Below are 21,222 nucleotides of genomic sequence, written 5' to 3' on the forward strand. Positions count from 1 at the left end.
CCGGGCCTTAGTCCAGCCTTGTGATGTTAGGCGAAATTTCATTAAAAATAAAAATAAATGTTACAACAGTAATTAAAGGAAAACCACGACAATACAACCCTAGTCTGAGAAATCTTGAACACTGCCTGCATTTAAATCACTGGATTTGGACACTTTTTATATTTTTTTTTCTTTTTTTTTTCTGGTTCTAGTATCTGCATTCATTGATGGCAATCACATCACAGGCAGTAGACACCAGTAAGAACAGCACCCAAGCCAAGAGGCTCAGTAACTGTGAAATGGCACTGGAATCTCTGGGCAACGTCATCAAAAACAACCCAGGTTTGTAAGGCCGAGTAAAAAAACAAATATGTTTCACGTCCGGGTTTTTCAAAAAAAGGAAAAAGGGGCTTTTTATTTTTTATTTCAAGACGGTCGCCATTCTTTGTTAAAATGTCAAATATCCATTGTTTTTTCTACTGCTGAAACACACAAAACATAAATGAAACAATTTAGTCGAGGCATTCAGACAAGACATTCAGATTGTTTTTGCTGAGATCATTTAAAATAACTCTATTTAAAAAAAAAAAAAAAAAAAAGTGAAAAAAAAAAAAAATAAAAAATAAAAAAGGAGGCGGCCTGTAAAAAGGAAGCGAGCGGGGACGCTAAACATGTTTCTTTTTTTACTTGGCCTAAAATCCATCAGAAAATTGATTTCATTGACACCAAGAAAAGGTACAAAAGGCAGCTGAGTATTGGACATGGTCGCCAGTTTGAAGAAGCTCATATTTGAGGAGTGAAACGTAACTTATCGTCTGCACTGTTTTTGGATTTAAAAAGAAAACCCTCATAATCCATAATCACCAGCAATCCAGAAGAACTTATTTAATGATTCTTTCATTTAGTGCATTGTAACATTTGGGGGGAAAATGTTCCTTATAAATCATTATATTTTAAACTAGGATTTCAAAACTTTGCAAGGTGGTGAGCAAACAAATTTGTTTGTAACTCAATGTAATTATTTTTCAGTTCAAGACTTTTCATTCTGAAATGAACCTGACGTTCAACAGCTCAGTGTATCTTCTACATACAGTATTCTCTGATTAACTTCAGTGTTCACTGATCATTTCCAGAATGATATTAATCCTTTGATTGATTTTAAACTGATTACAGGAACGGAGATTCAGTGCAATGGCCATTACAAGTTGCTCTTCTCTTTGCTCAAACTCACTGGAGCTACTAAGCTACAGATGCTGGCTCTCGAGGTAAATATTGAGACTTAAATACCTTAAGACAGTTTCGCTATTCCTTCACGTCACGTGGGGGGTGTTTATACGGTTGATAATGACCAGCTGGAGCTTTGTTTATAACCGGTTGTTTTTGGATGCTACGCGCTAGTCTTGGTGCAAGACGTTTCAGGGCAATGCGGGCGCTGTTGGTGAGTTGGCTGCGCTGTTTGTGACAGGAAAACGAGAAACGTCTTGCACCAAGGCTAACGCGCACGAAGCATATATTCGAAAACTGTCTCAGTCATACAAATGCAACACACGTACGTACAAAGCTCAAAGACATCGGAAAACGGATAAGTTTTACAGAGTTTCTTACTTTATTACGCCTTTTAACCAAAAAGGCATTTATGAATGGGAATAAAAGAGTAGTGACTCGTTCTTAAACTGCTGTTTAAAACCTTGCAGGGTAGTGGCGGTGCGATTTATCACACGGGCACGACCCTCCCGGCTTTAAACGGCTGTTTAAGAACTCGTCGCTACCCTTTTATTCCCTTAGTTATATATCTCGGTAAGATCTCTCAATATTTTGGCGGGTTTGGTTAAGGGCACCGGACTCAAGCCAAGTGTTTATGATCAGTAGAGTGTGGGTTTGAGTCCTGGTCTTGTTTCCTTGAGTAAGGTTCTTTACCATCAAACTTTACCATGGTAGTGCATGTAAAAGCACCCAGGGGTGGATTTCACAAAGAGTTAGGACTAGTCTTATCTCGAGTTAGGACCAGTTACTCGTCCTAACTTAGGACTATCCATGCAATTTGTATATCTCATAGGACTAGTCCTAACTCTTTGTGAAATCGAACCCTGAACACTTATTATGGAAAAGGCATGACTGTGTGTTCCAAATTGCCCTTAAAGATGGTCGTTACGCCATATTGCAACCTATTATAGCCTCCTCGCAAACAAGTTAGCTATCCTCGCCAATTTTTAAATCACTTCACTTTCATTGCCACTACCACTGTTGTTCATTTTTGTCGTCACTGAATTTCCTTGCAGGTCGTTAAAAATGTTACAACCAATAAGGAGTGTGTAGCCAACATAGCAGACTCCAACGTCCTACCATATCTTCTGCTGACGCTACATTCCTTGCCATCAGGTTGGTCAACAAAATACCTTTAATCCCCCCCCCCCCCCTAAAGTATTTGGGTTTGGCTCAATAGTTTGTTAGCGTAGTTGGTGTCTTGCCTTGCCTTCCAAGTCTGGGATCCCGGTTTGAATCCTGCTGGGAGCATTATGTGTATTGGTTTTTCAGTCTCTACCTGACTGCGTGGGTTTTCCCTGGAATAATTCTTTGTGGTTTTCCTCCTTTTAATATTTAAAAGTGAAACTGTCTTCCTTGTCTTCTCTCCATTTTTAGTACAGTGGTTAAGTTCACTTTTCTGAGAGACCTTGGCTTCACAGCCAGAATAAATGAAATGAAATACTAAATGTAGATGGGCCTCTTTAATCAGATAGGGGCTTTTTGTTCCCGTTTCCCGGAGGCAGGGGGTGTGGGGTAGGGGTGAGGAGGAGGGAAGGGTGGTCGCGAAAGTGAAGTAATACATTTTTGTTCAATTACATTCCTTTTCAGGTTGCTTGACTGTTATTGAAACGCTGAGTGCTTTATCTTCCAACACAAAGATTGTCAAAGAAGTCGTGGCAAAAGGTAGGCATTCTCATACCTTTCTTGTGTACATCATTTGGTAGCATTTGGCTGATGGGTTTTATCTTTCAAAGATAGTAGTGGACCTTTTTTGATGTCAAATGTACCCACTGTGGGTTTTTGGAACCGTTCGATTGTAATTTTCCTGAAATTGTTTTACTAATTTCTCAAAAAAAAAAAAAAACCAGCACCTCACCAAGTAATATTGTAAGGAAAGCTTTCAACCATCATTATCTTCAAACCTTGTAAGTTTTATGTACATCTGTGGATGTTTGTGTCGTACCCAAACCCTTTAATACTTGCTTCCCAAGGTGGTCTTGTTTATGTCTTGGACCTGTTCTGCAACTCGCCCAACCCCAACGTCAGGGAGAAGTCTGCAGAGCTCTTTGCCAAGATACAGTCTGATAAGCTGATGGGACCTAGAGTCAGGATCATCCTGTGTAAGTTCCTTCCAGCCATCTTCATGGATGCAATGAGAGACAGCGCTGAGGCTAGCATACACATGTTTGAAGGTAAGTGTAAAGTGTTCAAATTTTTCATAGTGTTCCTGCTTTGTGGAACTCATTGCCCATTGATATCCATCGTTTTTCATCTGTATCGTTATTCAAAGCAGCAGTACAACCGTTTTCTCCTTGATTCAACCAATACAACCCAAGTTTTTAACTGTTTATATATTTGTTATTCGTTATCCCCTTTCCCCCTGTGTACATATAGCGTGTCTGTACCGTGGCCAAATTTATTTCTTTGTGTCTGCCTGCACCCCTCCCCCACCCCTCCCCCACCCCTATCCCCCCAATCCAAACCAAACGTGTATAAAACCTTCTTTATAACTGTTTGCATGTACATTTTACAATATGGAAATAAATGTTGATTTGCATTGAATAGAATGTATCCCTCATAGATTCCAAATCCCACCAAATCTTCAAAAGTAGTTACATTCACAATCTAGTCATAAACAACAACAACAACAAAACCGAATTAGACGACGCTCTCCTGACCTCCTTGTTAAGTTCCCCAGCGGAAGTTTCAGGAGGAAAACCTACCAAGTACCAAGTACTTTAGTAACAGATATTTGATTTAAGAGAGGGAGAAGTTATTCGGCGGTCTGTTATATTGTAAATTAGTTATCGATTATCTATAATTTGTTGAATGATTCGCAGGTGTTCATGAGAATCCAGAATTGATTTGGAACGATGAGGCGAGAGAGAAAGTCTCCCAGACCATCAAGAGGTTGAAGGATGAGTAAGTGATTGAATCTTTGTAAGGAACGGTTAATACTTTATGGTTCATGCGATCGCAAAAAGCAATTCTCTCATCTCTTGCGAGACATAAGCTGCAAATTTAGAGTTGTGACGTCAAGGTAGGGATTAGGCTCAAAGGGTCTATATACGTTTGGTTTTCTTGTGAGACATTAGCTGCAAATTTAGAGTTGTGACGTCAAGGTAGGGATCAGGCTTAAACTTTTAAAGGGTCTATATACGTTTGGTTTTTGGAACCCTTCAAATGTTTCAATCCTATACAAAATGTATATATAAACAATAAAACTACCCATTGTAAAACTTATTTCAAAAGGTGGTCGTGCTTTTGAGACATCGCCAAAAATCGGGAGTGAATATGTCAACGCATGAAAAAATAATCCCTATCAGGAATACACATAATCTTAGAAGCATTACCGGTAACGCTTCTTATATTAAAATTTTGGGGGATAACAAGTGATATATTTGTCCATAACTGCAGTATCTTTAATGATAATTGTGCCCATATATCAGCATTATGTTCACAAAGCACAATCTATGAGCTAACCTTATAAGTGAGGGGAAACTATTATTAGTTGTTACTTCATACAGCGTATATTCTGAATGGATATTGTAGGGTTGAGTGAATTTCCAAAGTGTTTCTGTAAATAAACTAGAAAAATAAATATAATAGAAAATGTCATCATTGTTTTTGCTTCTTTCCAGACATTATGCGAATCAGAACTCAGACATTGATGCACTTTGGAAGGTAAGAATCATTCATTGATTTCAGCGGTGAATTTTCTTGGATCACAATTACAGTTTTATCTTACTTGACTGTCTGTGTGTTTTTCGATTTCTTGTATTAATGGCCAAATTATTTATAATGATAACAATAACAAAACTGTTTATTTTGGCCAGAAATCCTTGTGTATGTCATGTGTAATTTGTAGTGTGCAATGTGTATCCATAATTATACCTGCCGAGCAGCAGCCATGAACAAATAAAAAGTTGCAAATTGTAAAGTTGGGTGTGATCCCTGGCTACATGGCAGCTTATTGTTGCGTAGCTCCCCCCCCCCCCACCTCAAAAACAAAGATAGGGAGACCATCACAACCATAGGGCTAGATGAAACTATAGAGGTCGTAGGTTCAAGTCCCACTGAAGTAAACTTTTTCCTTTTTCAACCCCAAACTATTTTGAGAATTACCCAGTCAGTTTCCCCCGTGGTCAACCGTTCATTACTTAACTAGTCTAATCTTATCTTATCTGATCTAATCTAAGAGTCATAGAGCTAAACACTTCTCTGTTTATCCTCCTGTGTAGATTCCAGAAGAGTTTGTGGTAGCCTACGCAGATTCTTCAGACGAGGTTATCGTCGGGGGCGTATTCCTGCGTCTCTTCATCGCCCAACCTACGTGGGTCTTGCGCAAGCCCAGAGAATTCATGGTCGCACTGCTGGAGAAGTTTACTGAGCTCATCAAGAGGAACAATCCAAATGTGAGTGAAAAGTGCACAGAAATCTGTCATTAAATGACACTGGACACTGTTTGTAATTGTCAAAGACCAGTCTTGTCACTTGGTGTATCTCAACATAATATGCACAAAATAACAAATCTGTGAAAATTTGAGCTCAATTGGTCGTTGAAGTTGCGAGATAATAATGGAAGAAAAAACACCCTTTTCATACGAAGTTGCTTGATTCAGATGCTTGATTTCGGGACCTTAAAATCTAATTCTGAGGTCTCGAAATCAAATTCAAATATTTTAGTGGAAAATTACTTCTTTCTCGAAAACTATGTTACTTCAGAGGGAGCCGTTTCTCGCAATGTTTTGTACTATCAACAGCTCTCCATTACTATTTACCAAGTAAGGTTTTATGCTAATAATTATTTTGAGTAATTACCAAACATGTACAGTGCCTTTAAGACCCAAAGACTCCCATAAACTCTGCCAGGTGTAAAGATGGGTTTGAGTCCCAGTGTGATTGATTTAGCTTAGTAGCGCATATTTGTTGCACAGGCTGTATACTCCCTAGGGAGCTGAAATGGCTTAAAGCCATTATACACTTTCGGAACAGAAAAAAGTACACAGATTTACAAATAACTTACAGGGTTTACAGAAGGTAATGGTAAACGACTTCTCTTGAAATATTATTCCATGAAATGCTTTACTTTTTGAGAAAACACTAAAACAATTACCAATTTTCGACAACAAGAATTACGGATTATAGTAAACACATGTCATGACACGGCAAAATGTGCGGAAACAAGGGTGGGTTTTCCCGTCATTTTCTCCGACTCCGGTGACCGATTGAGTCTAAATTTTCACAGGTTTGTTATTTTATATATAAGTTGTGATACACGAAGTGTGGGCCTTTGGACAAAACTGTTTACCGAAAGTGTCCAATGGCTTTAAGGAATGAATTGAATGGCACATTGACCAGGGGTAATGATGTTGGAGCACTATGGGGTTTGAAAAGCGCAATATAAAAACAAGATTATTATTATTATTATTATTATTAATATTCTTCTGCATTCCGTAGACTACAGTCATGACAGTAATATTATTTTTCACGTTGTGTTCTTACAGGGTGATGAGTTGGAAACAGTCACGTCAGCCGTTGTGAATCTCTTCAAAGCGCAGCCTAATCTAGCATCCCAACTCCCTCAACTGGGTCACATACCGACCATCATCGGCGCCATGAAGTCAAAGAACACCGCCATACCACGGGCAACGATTATTACGGTCAACAGCATTGTTGATGACGATGTTAGTATAAGTTTGTACTATTAATATTTGTTCTACGCGCCAGGAATGTCTTTCTGACAGTGTATGGCGCTTTACAAATGAGCATTATTATTGTTATGAAATAGTGCCCTCGTTTGATTGATCATTACTTTTTGTGGTCATCCTTGTCTCCTGTCATTGATTTGTTTAAGCTTTACATGCAGACTACATTGGGGTCCAAGTTGTCGAACTTCAACTAGACTCTTCACAAAATCATAGTGTTTTGTCATGTCTGATGGTTGATTATTCTGAAAAGACACAGACATCCCCCCAGACTTTTAATACAGTGGTTTCCTTGGTTACACCCCTATGTTCCGACACCCATATATTCCAGCAACCTTCTGTTCTGCCACCCCTATGTTTCGTCACCCCTATGTTCCACTACCCATACTTTCCAACACCCCTACAAATGTATGTTGCTAATCCTAACTCTTACCCGTACCCTAGTGTGTAGACCTCAAGGGGTTTTGAAAACAACGGGGTAGAACATAGAACATAGAAACATAGAACAGTTACTGTTTCACTATTTAGATGTGTGTAGATTTGTGTTGAAGTTACTGTTTCACTATTTGTAGATCTGTGTGCGTAGCATGGCTCAAGGAGAATGCATCGGACCCATGATAAAGGGAATGAAGTCGAGACCTGATATGACTGCAGTGGCTTGTGACAGTCTTCATAAAATGTTCCAGAAGGACCAACCTGAGCTCGTTAAGCAGGTAGTTCATGTTATTATTATTTTATACTTCAGCCCATATTGATTCACTGCAGGATGAAGGCTTCAACATGTCTTGAAATGTCCGTTTTTTGTGCTTGTTGATACCAATTGACTATCTCCCAGGGTAGATGGATTGCACAAAGCATATTCGACTGCCATATTCGACTGATAAACAATATAAAAAGGGCTTGTGTGTACGCACTGCGCACAACTCTTAGTCAATGATAGCCTTTCACGCGTGCACGTTTGATTAACAATGGTGGTCAATGACATGTTTCAGAAATGAGTTGATGATGATGATTTTGTATGCTATGCTGATCTCATTTTAAAGTCCGTAAGCCAGTTTATAGCTAGGTCCTCAGTCAGGTGATGGGCTTCAATGCCACCATCAAGGTGAGAGAGTGGGCAGTCAGCAGAAATGAGTTAAAGAGTTAGTTTTGATCTTGTGAGTTTGAAACTGTAGTGTCAGTTTTATAAATTTGTATAATTATTGCTTTTTTTTTCAATAGGCCTTGGACAACGACTTGGTTCAATTTCTACTGAGTCTACTGTCGGACGGATTGAATACGCTAGAAAACCCTGCAGCTACCAAAGCTCAAATTGTAAAATCACTCAAAGCTATGACGGTCTGCCTTGAATATGGTGAACAGGTAAGCTCACGACCCATAGATGGCATGGCAGTCTTTATATTAATAATAAATTGAATATTAATTTTGGTTTTACCTTTACACTGATGTGTGTTAGTACTTTCCCGAGTTCTGTAAAACAGTCACAGGCATATTGTTACTCATGTGGGATTCAAACCCACAACCTTTGCAATTCTACCACTGAGATTGCCTGAGAGATTATGTCTTAACCGATGATGTGCATTTTGTGCATAACAGTTTTGTTTTTTCTTTATGATTGTCTAATAATGTCTCTAATGTTTGTGTGAACAGGTGACAGCTCTATTGGAGAAGTCTACAGTTTGGACGTCTTATAAAGACCAGAAGCATGACTTATTTTTGTCCAACACAAACGTCAGCGGATACCTTACTGGTTGGTACTTTCACTGCCTCAAAATATCTTGTTTAAAATGCTATCCCGTTAACATTGGGTCCCCGTATAATTTTTTTGTTTGTTCTCAACTTGTCAGTTTTCTATCACTGTTCTGCGGAGAAACATAAGAAAGTATCATTTGATTTTTGTCTCTCTTACTATTTCAGGTCCAGGCGTGGCTGGTTACCTGACCCAAGGTACCGCTTCAACGGTTCCCAGTGCCCCGCCCCCCATCGATCCCAATCATGAGACCACAGAGGATTCTTAACACCACTCCACAAAGTTTCAAGCTTTGCCAAAATAGACGAGAAACCAGAAACAAATCAAGGTGCTCGGTTTCAAACTTTTTAAATTGGGGACTTTTGGGACGCTAGGTGGCAGCAGATCTACCAGGTAAATCCATTGTCTTGTAATGTGCGCATGCTCAGAACTACGTAAACAATGGAAGTTGGGTAACATTTCAAGGACAGCAGAATTTGTGGTAAACCAATTTGAGAGCTAGTTAGCTCACTATGTGCGGAGAACAATTTCAATCACCGTTTCAGAAATTTCTTGCTGAGCTGAAATACCTGGTGTGTCTTGAGAAAGACGGAGGAGCAGTTCACACAAATTGATGGGATATTTCATCCCCATGTAATCTAAGTGTATAAAAATATTTTATACCAAACTACTAGAAAGAAACTGCAAAGAGAGGAGATGAAATTTACAGATATGTGTTGCTACCAATCAGAGGCCAATTTCATAGCGCTACTTAACGGTAAGCGATTTTTCAAGCTAAATATAGCAGACAAATTTACTTGGGTGTAAGCGTATTTCACAGGTTAGCAAGAAAATTAGGCTGCCAGCTTGTGCGTTCACACGGTATACATTTTTATATCGTAAGCGCCGGAAGCTTAGTAAGCCCTTTTTCATGCTTATGGTTAACAGTGATATAAAACGGAAACCTGTGCTATAGGCACAAAATGAACAGTTAAGAAGCTCTATAAAATTGGACCTAGCTCAGATTTTACATACATTTGATATAAAGTATATCATTGGTTTTTTATGCTTAAACATTCATCAAACTTTTTATCTTGCAAACAAAATTAAAACAAAAAAAACCTTGATATATTGTAAGAGATTGGAACTTAGGCCAAGAAAAATTGATGACAACTTAATTTAAACCGATATGTGTTAAAAAAAACTCTGAATATTAATCAAGCCTCAGAAACTGATTAGGAATTGTGTATGATATGAACAAAGTGACAACTTTGAAACAAAAAAATTATGAAATAAAAAATGAGCACTTAATGTAAATACATAATTATTTTTCTTAGAAGATCACGCTAGGTTAAAAATGATTTCAGCAGCTGGATGTGTCGATCATGACTTTGTGGTGGATGAAAAAACTATTTTGTTAAAAACAAAAAGGTTGAGCACGATGAATGGGAAGTTTAAATTTTAGCCACAAGTTTATTGTTAAAAATGGCCACAGGACGCTTTCAGCGCCATTTTACTAACAAACCACTTTGCCTTACTGACGTTTCTTATTATAATTATCTAAAGAAAGTAATTCTCTGGAGTACAATGTAGGGGGAAATAAGGAGTTTTATGCAAATGCAATCAACAGAGAGGTACAAGGAGTAGTTCTTGAGTTTTCAATTTGAGCTGAGGGATAAATCACAGTATCAAATTGTTGGGAATTTATTTGCAAATGCTTCCAGACTTTAGGGGAAAAGAAAGTTGTGGAAATGCTCTCATAGCAATATGAGAAAAGTTAAATAATGACAGGAGCAGAAATGATGTTCTCAAAGTTCAAATGATGAAATAAGTGGCATATTGTGGGACTAGAATTTCATCTTTGAGAGGGCTAAGCCATTTTTATTTTGCAACGAGCAACTTCCATTGGAAAATGTTTAGTTTATGGGAGTTTTTTGAAGGGGCACTAACAGGCCTGGGCACTAAGGTCTAGACCCGAGTAGAGCTCTTTAATGCGAAAAATTGCGATTAGCAGCCATTTTGTGTCACAAAAAATGCATGGGCGTACACAGGGTGCCAGACTAGTCTGCCCATTAATGACTCTGACTACAGCTAGATCCTAACCTGAACATATGTTGAAGCTTAGGAGGCCCATAGTAACACCCTTAGCTACAGCCGCAGCCACAGCCGACAAGTCGGACACGCCAATTTGAGTTTAGGAAATATTAATTTGCACCAGTCAGTGGTTGTTGTTAGGTTAGAAGCAGTAAAGAGAGTCAGTGGTGGTCGATTTCTTTGTTTGATTGGGTTTTTGTTTTTCATTCCATCAAAATTGTTCATGGTCTTTCATGTTGGGACTACTCTGTACTTGCAATTCGATTGATACCCAATTTCGTTTGTTACATATGCAATGTTAAGAATCCCACTACATGTAAATTGTATATTATGCTTATTTTGAATTTAATCATTTAAAATTATTTTGCAAAAAAAACATTACAGAGAATGCGTGACAGATTCTTGTTGCCTAGATTATGAGTGCATTGTAGCACAGCTTTGCCCAAGAATCTACTCCCCGAACAAATCACCCTTCTCTCTCATTTTCAAAATTTCACGACGATCATAAAAAAATGCCCTTTTTGTACATGTTAATGTGTGTACACACTGCGATCACCTGAATACACCTGTAGAATTGCAACCACCTTGTTCATGGTTTCGGCCAGACCAGGCATCCATATTCTCTAGCATATGGTCCCATTATTAAAGGTATTACGGTAAATAGGATTAGTAGAGCTGACAAAATAGTCGCAGACGGTGTTCATGTTTTGTGTAATTAACCACACATGAATAAACAAACCTGTGAACATTTTAGCTGAATCTGTGTTTAAGTCAAAAGAAAATATCACTATAAACCACAAGGGATATTGACTGGGTAAATTTTGAAATGATTTTTGGGGTCGAACAAAAAATTGACTAGAGTGGGATTTGAACTAATGACCTCCAGACTAACGTGCCGGCGCTCTACCAACTGAGCTATCTAGCCCTATGTTGGCAGTGTCCCTGTTTTGTCAATATCTTCGTTCGGGGATGCCAGTCAGAAGCCATACAACCGTTAATAGAGAAAATAGTGAAAACCATGCACAATTTTCAGTATGTAAACACATTGTTCTTAATTTTTCTTGTTACAACAGAAATCAGTTGTCGCATAATTTGCATTTTGTTTTATTTGGATACAGTTTTCTCGATTATGACCACAGTGGACAAAACCACAGTGGATGGTTGATATTGAATGGTCAGACAGTAGGAGGGTTGACTATATTGTAAGATGTGTTCATTCACCGTGTGATATCTTATTGCAGGCTTGCATAGTTGATCTTTTATTAAAAACTACTCATACAAAGTGGTCATACAGTAGAAGGGCTAACTGTTAACATTTCAAGATATCAATGCAGTTTTTATATTTTGGTAATACTTTCTATTGGAACTAAATTTGTTTTTTTCTCCGAGCGTCTGCAGAAATGAAAATGCTTATTAATTTATTAATTCTTACTTGATTCCTCCTTAAAAAAAATGGTTTATGATTTGGTACAAAAAATACTTGAATGCTTGAATAGGGTCAAGATTGAAGCACGAACAAAAGTCAGATGTATAGTTAGTCCAAAGTATAGAATTAATTTAAACGTTTGTTCAAGTTAATTTGAGGTCGACATTTATTTACCACATCTTGTTGCGGTACTAAACAAGTTTGTAATTTGTTTTAAAGACAAATAACCACACCAGAATGTCATTAGTAATCAGTGACCTAGTCTCCTGAAAATTTATTCTTTATATAAAAATTGATAAAATCAAATAAAATACAAGTAGATTTTACTGGAGCATATTTAATTGGCAAAGCAAACATTCCAGCATATTTCTTTGCCTTATAAATTGCCTATATTTGCTATCAGAGTACCATGGAAAAATTTGTTGTTTTTTCCTGCGACTTTAAGCAGGACTAAACATGTATAAAAAAGAAAAGTAACGCTTAAAGATGTACCAAATTAATTATATGTATTGAAGCTCATATAAATAACAAACAGCAAATAAATAATTATATTGTACAATTCACAAGTAACTTCTTGTCCATTTGTTACATTTATTTCAACTTGTCATGATGGTATTAAAGATGCATCAAATTTTGTTTGCCAACGTGATGGTAAAAAAGTGGTGTTAAAAATAGATAGCTAGTTAAAAAGGTACTGGACACAGTTTGTAATTACCCAAAATAACAACTTTCTTGAATGAGCAATGGAGAGCTGTTGATAGTGAACATAGTGAGAAACGGCAACCTCTGAAGTAACGTAGTTTTTGAGAAAGAGGTAATTTCTCACTCAAATAATTATTAAAAGACTTCAGGCCTGAAGCCTTTTATTAGGCATCTGAAAGCACCCAAGCTTGTACAACAAGTATTGTGGTTGTTTTTCATTCGCAAAAATTTATTCAGAGACGACTCAAGATTTTGGGGTATTTTGGCAAAACAAAACAAACGGGCAATGCAACTTTAAGAGATATCAAAGTATTGTTTTTTCTGGCCCCTCACAACCAGCACAACGATACCTTTTTTAGTTCTATGTAATTTATTGCTTCAGATGAATGAAGAAAAAGAATTTTTAGTTTGGTGGACACAATTTTTTTTTATAGTCATCCTTTTTGTTGTCCAATTTGACACCATTTAAATATGCCACTACTTTTGAAAAACTGAAAGAAGTATACAACAATTGAGATAGACTCTGTTGGAACATTCATACAAGTATTTATTAAAATGTAATAGCCGGGATTGTTGGATGTGAGAACATCACAAAACTTGCCTGGCAGTGACGACTCTTGATTTAAGCAATACTTATTGAAAGTAAACTTTCTCAAATTGGGCACCAATTTCATAAAGCCTGTAAGCGCAAAAACTGTAAGCACAGAAAGTGTTGCATAACATAAACAGGTAACCAGCCAAAATTACATAAAGTTTACATTGTTGTTACTGGTGCCCCACTAAAATTTTGCTCAGCAAAGAAATTTGTCAAGCAGTATTTTCTGCTTAACAGCTTTATGAAACTTGGCCCATGTTGGTAAATATCTCTGATCGGAATCAGCGTGTACGGGAGTAGAGAGAGTTTCTCAGTATCTACAGTTGTTGTGGTAGTCCCAGTGAGGGACGTGAGGGGCTGGTAGGGCTAACTCCCCCACGGGGACCTGCTTTATGGGTAGGTTGACTCCAGAGAACTGTGGAAGGTTGCGGTAGTTATGAACGTCTCGTAGACCAGGATGGACTGTTGACAGAGGAAAAGAAAAAGAAGTGAGTGTATGACTCAAATCGTTTGAAAAGACAACTTTATGTGCTGAATTCAGCTTGGCTTCCCCAACTTTCACCTGGTGTGGATGCTGGTTGAAATCCCACTGCTGACTGGGTTTTTTGTCAAGTCTCCAATTTGTGAGGGGTCAAATTGCACACTCAACAGTTGTGCGTTCGGGTGCATGCACTAGTAGATTTTACATGAGTACCTGTTCGTATTGATTCCTTTGCGCTTACATAAGCGCCTAAGTATAAGCTTATGTGTAACGAGTATATTTAAACACTTTTCACATGCTTAAACGTGGACACGATGGTTAAATTCTCCTGGTATTTATGAATCATTACTTGAAGACAGATAAGGGCCCAATTTCATGGCTCTGCTTACCGCAAGCACAGAATCGGCGCTTACGGAATCAGGGAATTTTGTGCTTACGGCAAGCATAATTCACGGGTTAGCGGCAAATTTTTGCTTATAAATGTGCTTGCGCACTCCACATTACTAGGCATTCTACGCTTACAAGGCTAGCGCAGAAATTCGGGGCCGGCACGTCAAGTGGGGAATCGTGATCGTAAGCGCAGAATTCTGCGGTAAGTTCTTTCTCTATCACTATATATCCAACTCACCTAGAGGAGGTCTTGTCCTATCCATTACACGCTGCGGCACTTCCTGCTCCTTGGGCCAATTCTCCAAATGTACATCTTGGCGTGTCATATCTCGTATATGTTCAAAGGCTCCCGGTGTACTAGGGTCTGCAGTATCTACACAGCTACCAGCGGTCCACACCTGGACCGGCGTATCCAGAGCTGCTGAAGCAAGACCAGCCCGCCCTGTATAACTGTCGGCCGATGTTAGGGCAGCAGTGTTCTGTGGTGTCCGCCCGTTACCAGTTGTCGGCAGGTCGCTGGCAAAAGTTACCCTCGAGTTAGCGGAGCGGGTTGGTTTGTTTGGACTCATCCTTCGCATGACATCATCGTCCACAAACTGCGTGTTTTGGCGGAAGACTGTGTGCTTGTAAAAGTCATTGAGTGCCTTGAGTGTGGTTGAAAGACAGAAAGTATAAAATATAACAATCAATTTAAATAAAAATTATAAACAAAATAAGATGTGGTTCTATTTTTTCGGACTTGTCTGTGAGGGCAGAGAAGATTCTTGTGATTCATTTAGCTTGGTCCGCTACATACTCCAACCAAGGGAGCTGATGATAGAAAGGAATGAAATAAAATTTCCCAGTGACCAGGGCTAATAATGTACAAGCGCGGGTTTGGTGATTTGGGTGACGGATTTGAGTGCTATATAAGAAGCCACTATTATTATTTTTTTTTATTATTATGCAAAAAGAAGAAGTTTCTTACATCTAGGACTGATTTGATGTCTTCAAGATGCTGTGCACTATGTATTCTACAATACTCGATGCCATTTGCGGCTGCACTCTTTTCACTGCATGTCCGTTTAATCTCTTGGATGACAGCTCTCCCCTTTGCAATGTGAGCCGATAAAACTGTAAGGAGAATACAAAATAAGGAATGATTGATTGATAACGAATAGTAGAGGCTGTACAGGTCATTGGACAAAACCCATCCAAGGAACACAACTCCGATTTGTTCACACACGGCACTCATGAGATGTTTTGAAGACATCTTAGATTAATCGTAACCACCAGTGAAGTTTTTTAAGGGTCAGTGAACATCTTTTATTACAATTGAGATCAAAACAGGTCAACTCGTACCCAGGTCATCATGAGCCGGCGCCAGAAATATTGTATAAGTTTCTCCTGGGGACGAGTTCACCAAGATACAAATTGACTGGGGTATGAGATGACCCAAATTTATACAGAAATGGAAAAATACTGCAAATACATTGACGTTTTGGGGCACCAATCTTACTAGTTGCAATAACGTAACCCTCCTCCCGACGGCGGAGGGTTACGTTATCGCAGTTACAATCTTACTCAGTTGAAAGTTATAAAGTAATAATTAACAAAAACATTCAGAAAGGGATTTACACAAATTATTTTACGGTGAATTCTTATTTTTTTGAACCAATGAAGTACATAAATAAAGTGTGGCAACGGAATTTTTGACTTCTGGTGAAGTCACCAGATGTCATAAAAAAACAATTTATTTAATTAGTTAATAAATAACCATTCTCATTGCTGTTTAATTCCTTACCTCAACCTTATACCTTCCCTCTGCCACTCCCCTTTTGCCACAGCCCACACTCTCTAATTTCTCCCCAGCCGGTTCCCTATTTTTAGTATTAAAATTAAACTTTGTCTTAACTCACTGAAGACGCACCCATGTTCACTTACATCTAACAAGTGGCCCGTCCACGTAATACTCCTTGTTGTTATCAATCTCTGGCCGCAGCGTGTTGATGACTTGACCGAGTTCCTGCAACATATCAGCGAGCTTGTCGTCGATGAGTGCCCGCTGCCTCCACAGGCACTCCAGCCCCTGGAGCACGCTCGTGCATGTATTCCCGAACTCAGCACGGATCAAAGGGGTGGCTGGGTTTGCCGATGTCATCTTGTTTTCTTCGTGAACCAAACTTTTTCTCTGTGAAGTAAAAGTCGTCTACTTGATCTTATTTGCCCAAATATACCTGAAAATGGTATGACTTATAGAGTGAATAACAATGAAAATTGAGCGCAAGATTCTGCGTTCGTTTTGGATCGGGTGATCACACACAGATTTGTTATCTTGTTTACATCGGCGCTGCTAGGCACAATGCGCATGAGTACTGACCTTTTGGGGGACCTTTAAAATAGTCTGGTTGTTCAATACTGTATAGTTTAAGGCGCAATTCCGTTACGAGGCGGTACCGAGACAAGATTCTGGGGCGTTGGCATAACAACGGTATACACACATGTGCCGTGTGTGGTTGTTGTTGAACATCAAAGAAGGGGTGACTACTTGTCGAACTGCTTACTAATCAAGTATTTCATTAAAATAGAAGTTTTAAATTGAAAAATCACTTGTTAATAGTAGTAAAACAACAGCTCGGCTATCTTTCATTGAGGTTTATCCACATTTCAAGCAGACTTGACTATATTCTTTCCAGTCCGTGTAAAATTTTGCCGTCTTGAGGCGAAACATCATCAGCATGCAGACCGACACTGCAGCCCTTCCTGCGGTGCGAATCCCCGTTGACAAGCCGGTGCGACTGGTCGGCATCAGCCACAGTAATAACAGTAAAAGCTTGATCGACCACGCCTCGTCAGCAGAGAACATCCACGAAGCCGCGGAGATTGTCAGCCAGAATGTGGCTGGAATACTGGCAGATGCACAGGTAAAATTGTGCTTACTTATTCATTTATTGGAACCGTTTACTTAAGTTATATTCATTTCAAGACACAGAATAAGAATCAATATGTATTTTATTTTTGGAGGGGGCGGGGCCCCAGGGCCCTTGTTTTTGTTTCTATTTTAGATGCATATAATAAGTGGATTATAATATTTTACTATATATAATATATTACTTTTTTTGAAATTACAGTAATTCTCACAATTAATAAGATTTTTTCCCAATCTTTTTACAAGGAATGATGATAAAATTATTAAATTTGTTTTTCCATATTTGAAAAAAAAAAAAAATTGCTGATGGAAATTTTCTTATCGAATTTCTGTGTATAGTGTGTGCCAGAGTTTTCTTAGAAATTTTCTTTAAAATTTCTCCACTGATAATAATCAAGAATGTTATTAAGAATGTTCAAGAATGTTAATACGCTTTTTGACAAATAGCTATCATTTTACTGATGCAAAATGATTCATTTAATTTATCTGTTTGTATTTTTCAGTACTACAAAACGGGGCATCTACGAGAGGAATTGGTAGCCTTGAGACAAGACGTTCAGGAGGTATCCAGAGACAGAGCCTATGAAGAAACGCGTGATAACTATCACCATCACTTCTGGAGAGCAGACCATGAATCAGAAAATAAATGTAAATTTGAGACAGTAATTTATTAAGACACTTTACTAGTACAGTAGTGAAATTTTCTAGTAGGATGTAAGTCTCCATTACAACAGACACTGCCTAAGCCCTACCAGGCTGCTGATCATGCCTTGAAACTTATCATGTTGGGTGTGATCGGTTGATCTGCACCACCGATATTTCCACCGATATTTTTCAATTGGTGGCAATGGGATCGACCAATAGCCTCATACTTGATTGATAGCCCCTTGAGATTGGTCCATGGTGCAGGTGTCAAAAATATTAAATATAGGCTATGATTATAGCCCCTAGTAAGCCGTCACCAGTTTTTGGTGTAATGGCCATTAAACTCCAAGTTTTCTTTGAACAATTCTTAACTTCAATGGAAGATTTATATTTAAAACACGGTTAACCAGATACAAAAATTAATGTGTGCTGATTTTGGTTTTTAACTGATTTTGCAGATTTGATTACCAAGTTATCTGAAATAGCGCATGCCTTGATTGACTTCAAGGGAGACTGTTGCAATGTGAGTCGAGGAAGACAGGCTCTGGATGAAGCCCACCTTGAGACAATGTGCACCAAACATCTGTATGAAATGAGGAACTTCAGAAGGGTAAGTTATCATTGACCAAGGAACCAGCCTTCCCTTCCACTGTCAACCACCCAACCCTCTCAGTTCAACCCTGAAACAGAATTTTTAAATACTCTGTGTAGATTTTACATCGCTTACTATATAACACATTGCTTGTTTGGCTTGATAGCCCTCTCCTTGCTGTAAGTTTGTCAATGAAATAAGAGAAAAATCAAATGGTCCTCATTGGGTTTTGAACCCAAGACCCCTGACACTCCAGGCAGATGATCTACCAACTGATCTATGAGACACAGCGATATACTCCCTCAGGTTTTCCCTAAGAACCACATTTCTTTTCGGTGTTGCTTAATGGATGCACAACAGGGCAAGGAATAAGAAGTGGCTTATTTATTTTGAAAGGTTGAAAGGAGAAAATTTAGAAAGGAGAAAATTTTGAAAGGTCTTGGTTATGATTATGTTTTAAATATACACTCTTCTGCTCTTTTTCCCAACCAGGAAATAGCTCCTTATGTGAACACAGGCATGGACCGATCCCGTACAATACCCCGTCTCGCAGCACCGATCACCACCGGCTTGGAATGGCATGAGTACATGTCACCGTTGGATAACCCTGACCGCAGACGTCCGCTTCCGAACGAGTGCACAATAACGAGAAGAGAAACCATCCATCCACGGACCGATCCCCCAACTGTCAACGGTCACATATCAGGGGTCCATATCATCCCGAGTCAGTTTGCTGTCCCGGATTATTCTGGGAGACCTGGAGCTATGAATTCAGGTTTGTTTACTTTAAGTCGTGTTTTTAGACAAAATATAGCTCAATGTTTTCTACCTTGTTTTTGCATTTTTGCTGTTTGTTTTATTCAAATGTGTGATCAAGGGGTATTTCGATGTTTGTGCAGTAAAAGTTATTAACTAAACTGAACTAAGCTAAATACAACAAGTAAGATTTGGCTGGAAGTGCCCAGGGCCAAGTTTTATAAAGCCTGTAAGCCCAAAAACCTGCTAATCACAAGAAAATCTTGCTTAGTAAGAAAGAGTTATCAGCCAACATCCCATAAAGTTACTGGTGCTACATGGTGCCCCACTAATTTTGTGCTTAGAAGAGAAATTTGTCCAGCAGTATTTTTCTGCTTAACAGCTTTATGAAAATGTTGCCTTGTACTGACTCTTAAAATCTGATGTCTTGTCCATTTTTGTATAGGTACGGATGCCACGCTGTCCGTGATGGGACGTTACGGCGGGAGACAGATGTATGAGCAATCCATCAATGGCAGGAGACGCCCTCTGGATCAGCAAGTACAGTCCGTGTCCAGCAGATACACACACAAAGATGGTTTCTGTGCATAGTTCCAACGTCAAGAAGGGAATATTTAAGATTGTATACGAGTTTTGGTTTTACCCGTGTGTATTAGAACTGCACACTCGAGCTCTGTGAACAAAATCAAGGTAATAAATACCCGGTTGGGATTCGAACCCATAACCTTTGCAATACTACAGCAGTGTCTAGTATTGTAGTTTGACAAAGAGGAAACAAAGCGAATTGGGAGGTTTGGAAGGTCTTACAATAGATGGATTGCACAAGACGTCATTGACCACCATCTTTTATGAAAAACATAGGAAAAAATGCACGCGTGTACACGCGGCAAATCATTCTCAGCCAATGATAGCGTTTTGCACTTGCACGTTTCATCATTGATGACGGTTGGTGCAGGAAGTCTATTCTGACTATTCTGCAACCATCTGTAGTTGGATTCCCAGTATCCAGATGTCATTGATAGTTCTTATCTTATTTCATCCCAAGGTGCCAGACTATTTCCATCTCCAAGCCTCATTATGGATGTACATTGGATTGAAGCGTTCGCTTATCCTCATTTTGTATGTAATTATTAAAGTAAACACAAGGTTAAAGTACACAAGGGTAAACCACAAGACCTACAGCGGACATTATTTGTCCAGCTATACTAAAAAAAATAAAGAATGAAACAATTTTAACCTTGAAATCATGTGCCATTTAGAACATTTGGTTTGGGTGGTCTTTTTATAAGTAAATATAAATATTAATAAACAACAACAAAAATTCAATCATGTATTTCAAATTAAAGAGCTGTACATTTCTATAAACGTAGTATGTTGTAACTTTTATGAATTCTAAGCTGTTGTAAATGTGTGCACAACTGATTGAATGATAATTGCTTACTTGTGATCAAATCCTTTACCAGCATTGACATGAAATCAGACAATACTGTTATATTCCATATCATCTGTTATGAAATAAAATGATAGATTTGTGACAAAGATTGATCGTGTGAATAATTTGTATCAAAGTGGTGTTGTAACAGATAAGGTAAAAGACTTTGGTAAAAGATGCACTAAATATAGCTTACTACACCATTGAGTAGAAACACGATTGTCCAGACAATGTTTCATAAAGGATAAAGTCAAATTATTTTTATACATTTTCATGTTTTTTTTTATAAAAACCTACGCCCCCCCCCCCCCCCCCCCGGGTATTAAAACTAGTTGGTATGCAACCCAAAAGTAATGCTTAGTAAAAATAAAATACTTGTTATTAATTCAGAAAAGTTACAAACTTCCATTTCACAAAAAGAAAAGATAGGAGATACAGTGCTAGTTAATTTAAAAAAATAAAAAAAATAAAAATAATTGTCAATATCCCAACATCAGCCGTTTACAAACAATTTTGAAAACATGTAAACAATAGTAAATG

The 21,222-nt window shown here is 38.4% G+C and overlaps 3 protein-coding genes across 6 annotated transcripts in view; 2 read left to right on the forward strand and 1 right to left on the reverse strand.

Annotated features, from left to right (window-relative positions):
• The window catches only part of LOC117291220 (dnaJ homolog subfamily C member 13-like), a 51,661-nt gene extending 40,047 nt beyond the window's left edge, over positions 1–11,614 (forward strand). For all 4 annotated transcript variants that reach the window (XM_033772822.1, XM_033772824.1, XM_033772823.1 and 1 more), the window contains 13 exons: positions 192–321; positions 1,153–1,244; positions 2,259–2,358; positions 2,833–2,907; positions 3,216–3,416; positions 4,065–4,146; positions 4,866–4,908; positions 5,466–5,639; positions 6,732–6,911; positions 7,505–7,645; positions 8,154–8,294; positions 8,583–8,682; positions 8,850–11,614. In XM_033772822.1, the coding sequence (XP_033628713.1) occupies positions 192–321; positions 1,153–1,244; positions 2,259–2,358; positions 2,833–2,907; positions 3,216–3,416; positions 4,065–4,146; positions 4,866–4,908; positions 5,466–5,639; positions 6,732–6,911; positions 7,505–7,645; positions 8,154–8,294; positions 8,583–8,682; positions 8,850–8,950 (1,560 nt within the window). In that variant the 3' untranslated portion in view covers positions 8,951–11,614. The remainder of the gene's footprint in view (positions 1–191; positions 322–1,152; positions 1,245–2,258; positions 2,359–2,832; positions 2,908–3,215; positions 3,417–4,064; positions 4,147–4,865; positions 4,909–5,465; positions 5,640–6,731; positions 6,912–7,504; positions 7,646–8,153; positions 8,295–8,582; positions 8,683–8,849) is intronic.
• Positions 11,615–13,660: 2,046 nt separating this feature from the next.
• LOC117291631 lies at positions 13,661–16,663 on the reverse strand. The gene is made up of 4 exons (XM_033773464.1): positions 16,273–16,663; positions 15,317–15,462; positions 14,588–14,993; positions 13,661–13,940 (listed from the first exon to the last, which is right to left on the reverse strand). Exons 1-4 carry the CDS (start codon positions 16,487–16,489, stop codon positions 13,789–13,791), a joined length of 921 nt encoding a protein of 306 aa, XP_033629355.1. The 5' UTR covers positions 16,490–16,663; the 3' UTR covers positions 13,661–13,788.
• A 212-nt stretch (positions 16,664–16,875) lies between these two features.
• On the forward strand, positions 16,876–20,791 carry LOC117291545. Its single transcript, XM_033773336.1, has 5 exons — positions 16,876–17,252; positions 17,761–17,905; positions 18,361–18,512; positions 18,987–19,269; positions 19,696–20,791. The coding sequence occupies exons 1-5, from the start codon at positions 17,067–17,069 to the stop codon at positions 19,839–19,841; spliced, it is 912 nt and encodes a 303-aa protein (XP_033629227.1). The 5' UTR covers positions 16,876–17,066; the 3' UTR covers positions 19,842–20,791.
• Positions 20,792–21,222: the final 431 nt, after the last annotated feature.

This window comes from Asterias rubens, chromosome 6 (genome assembly GCF_902459465.1).
Source record: "Asterias rubens chromosome 6, eAstRub1.3, whole genome shotgun sequence".
In the NCBI taxonomy this organism is placed as follows: Eukaryota; Metazoa; Echinodermata; class Asteroidea; order Forcipulatida; family Asteriidae; genus Asterias; species Asterias rubens.

Bases quoted from the DNA above. Each gene is read 5' to 3' on its own strand.
- LOC117291631 (XM_033773464.1), bottom strand. From the start codon at position 16,489: ATGACATCGGCAAACCCAGCCACCCCTTTGATCCGTGCTGAGTTCGGG. The intron at 14,994-15,316 runs GTAAGAAACTTC...ACCACACTCAAG, and splicing joins ACATCAAATCAGTCCTAGAT to GCACTCAATGACTTTTACAA. The intron at 13,941-14,587 runs GTGAGTTGGATA...CTCTGTCAACAG, and splicing joins TAGGACAAGACCTCCTCTAG to TCCATCCTGGTCTACGAGAC.
- LOC117291545 (XM_033773336.1), top strand. From the start codon at position 17,067: ATGCAGACCGACACTGCAGCCCTTCCTGCGGTGCGAATCCCCGTTGAC. The intron at 18,513-18,986 runs GTAAGTTATCAT...TTTCCCAACCAG, and splicing joins AAATGAGGAACTTCAGAAGG to GAAATAGCTCCTTATGTGAA. The intron at 19,270-19,695 runs GTTTGTTTACTT...ATTTTTGTATAG, and splicing joins ACCTGGAGCTATGAATTCAG to GTACGGATGCCACGCTGTCC.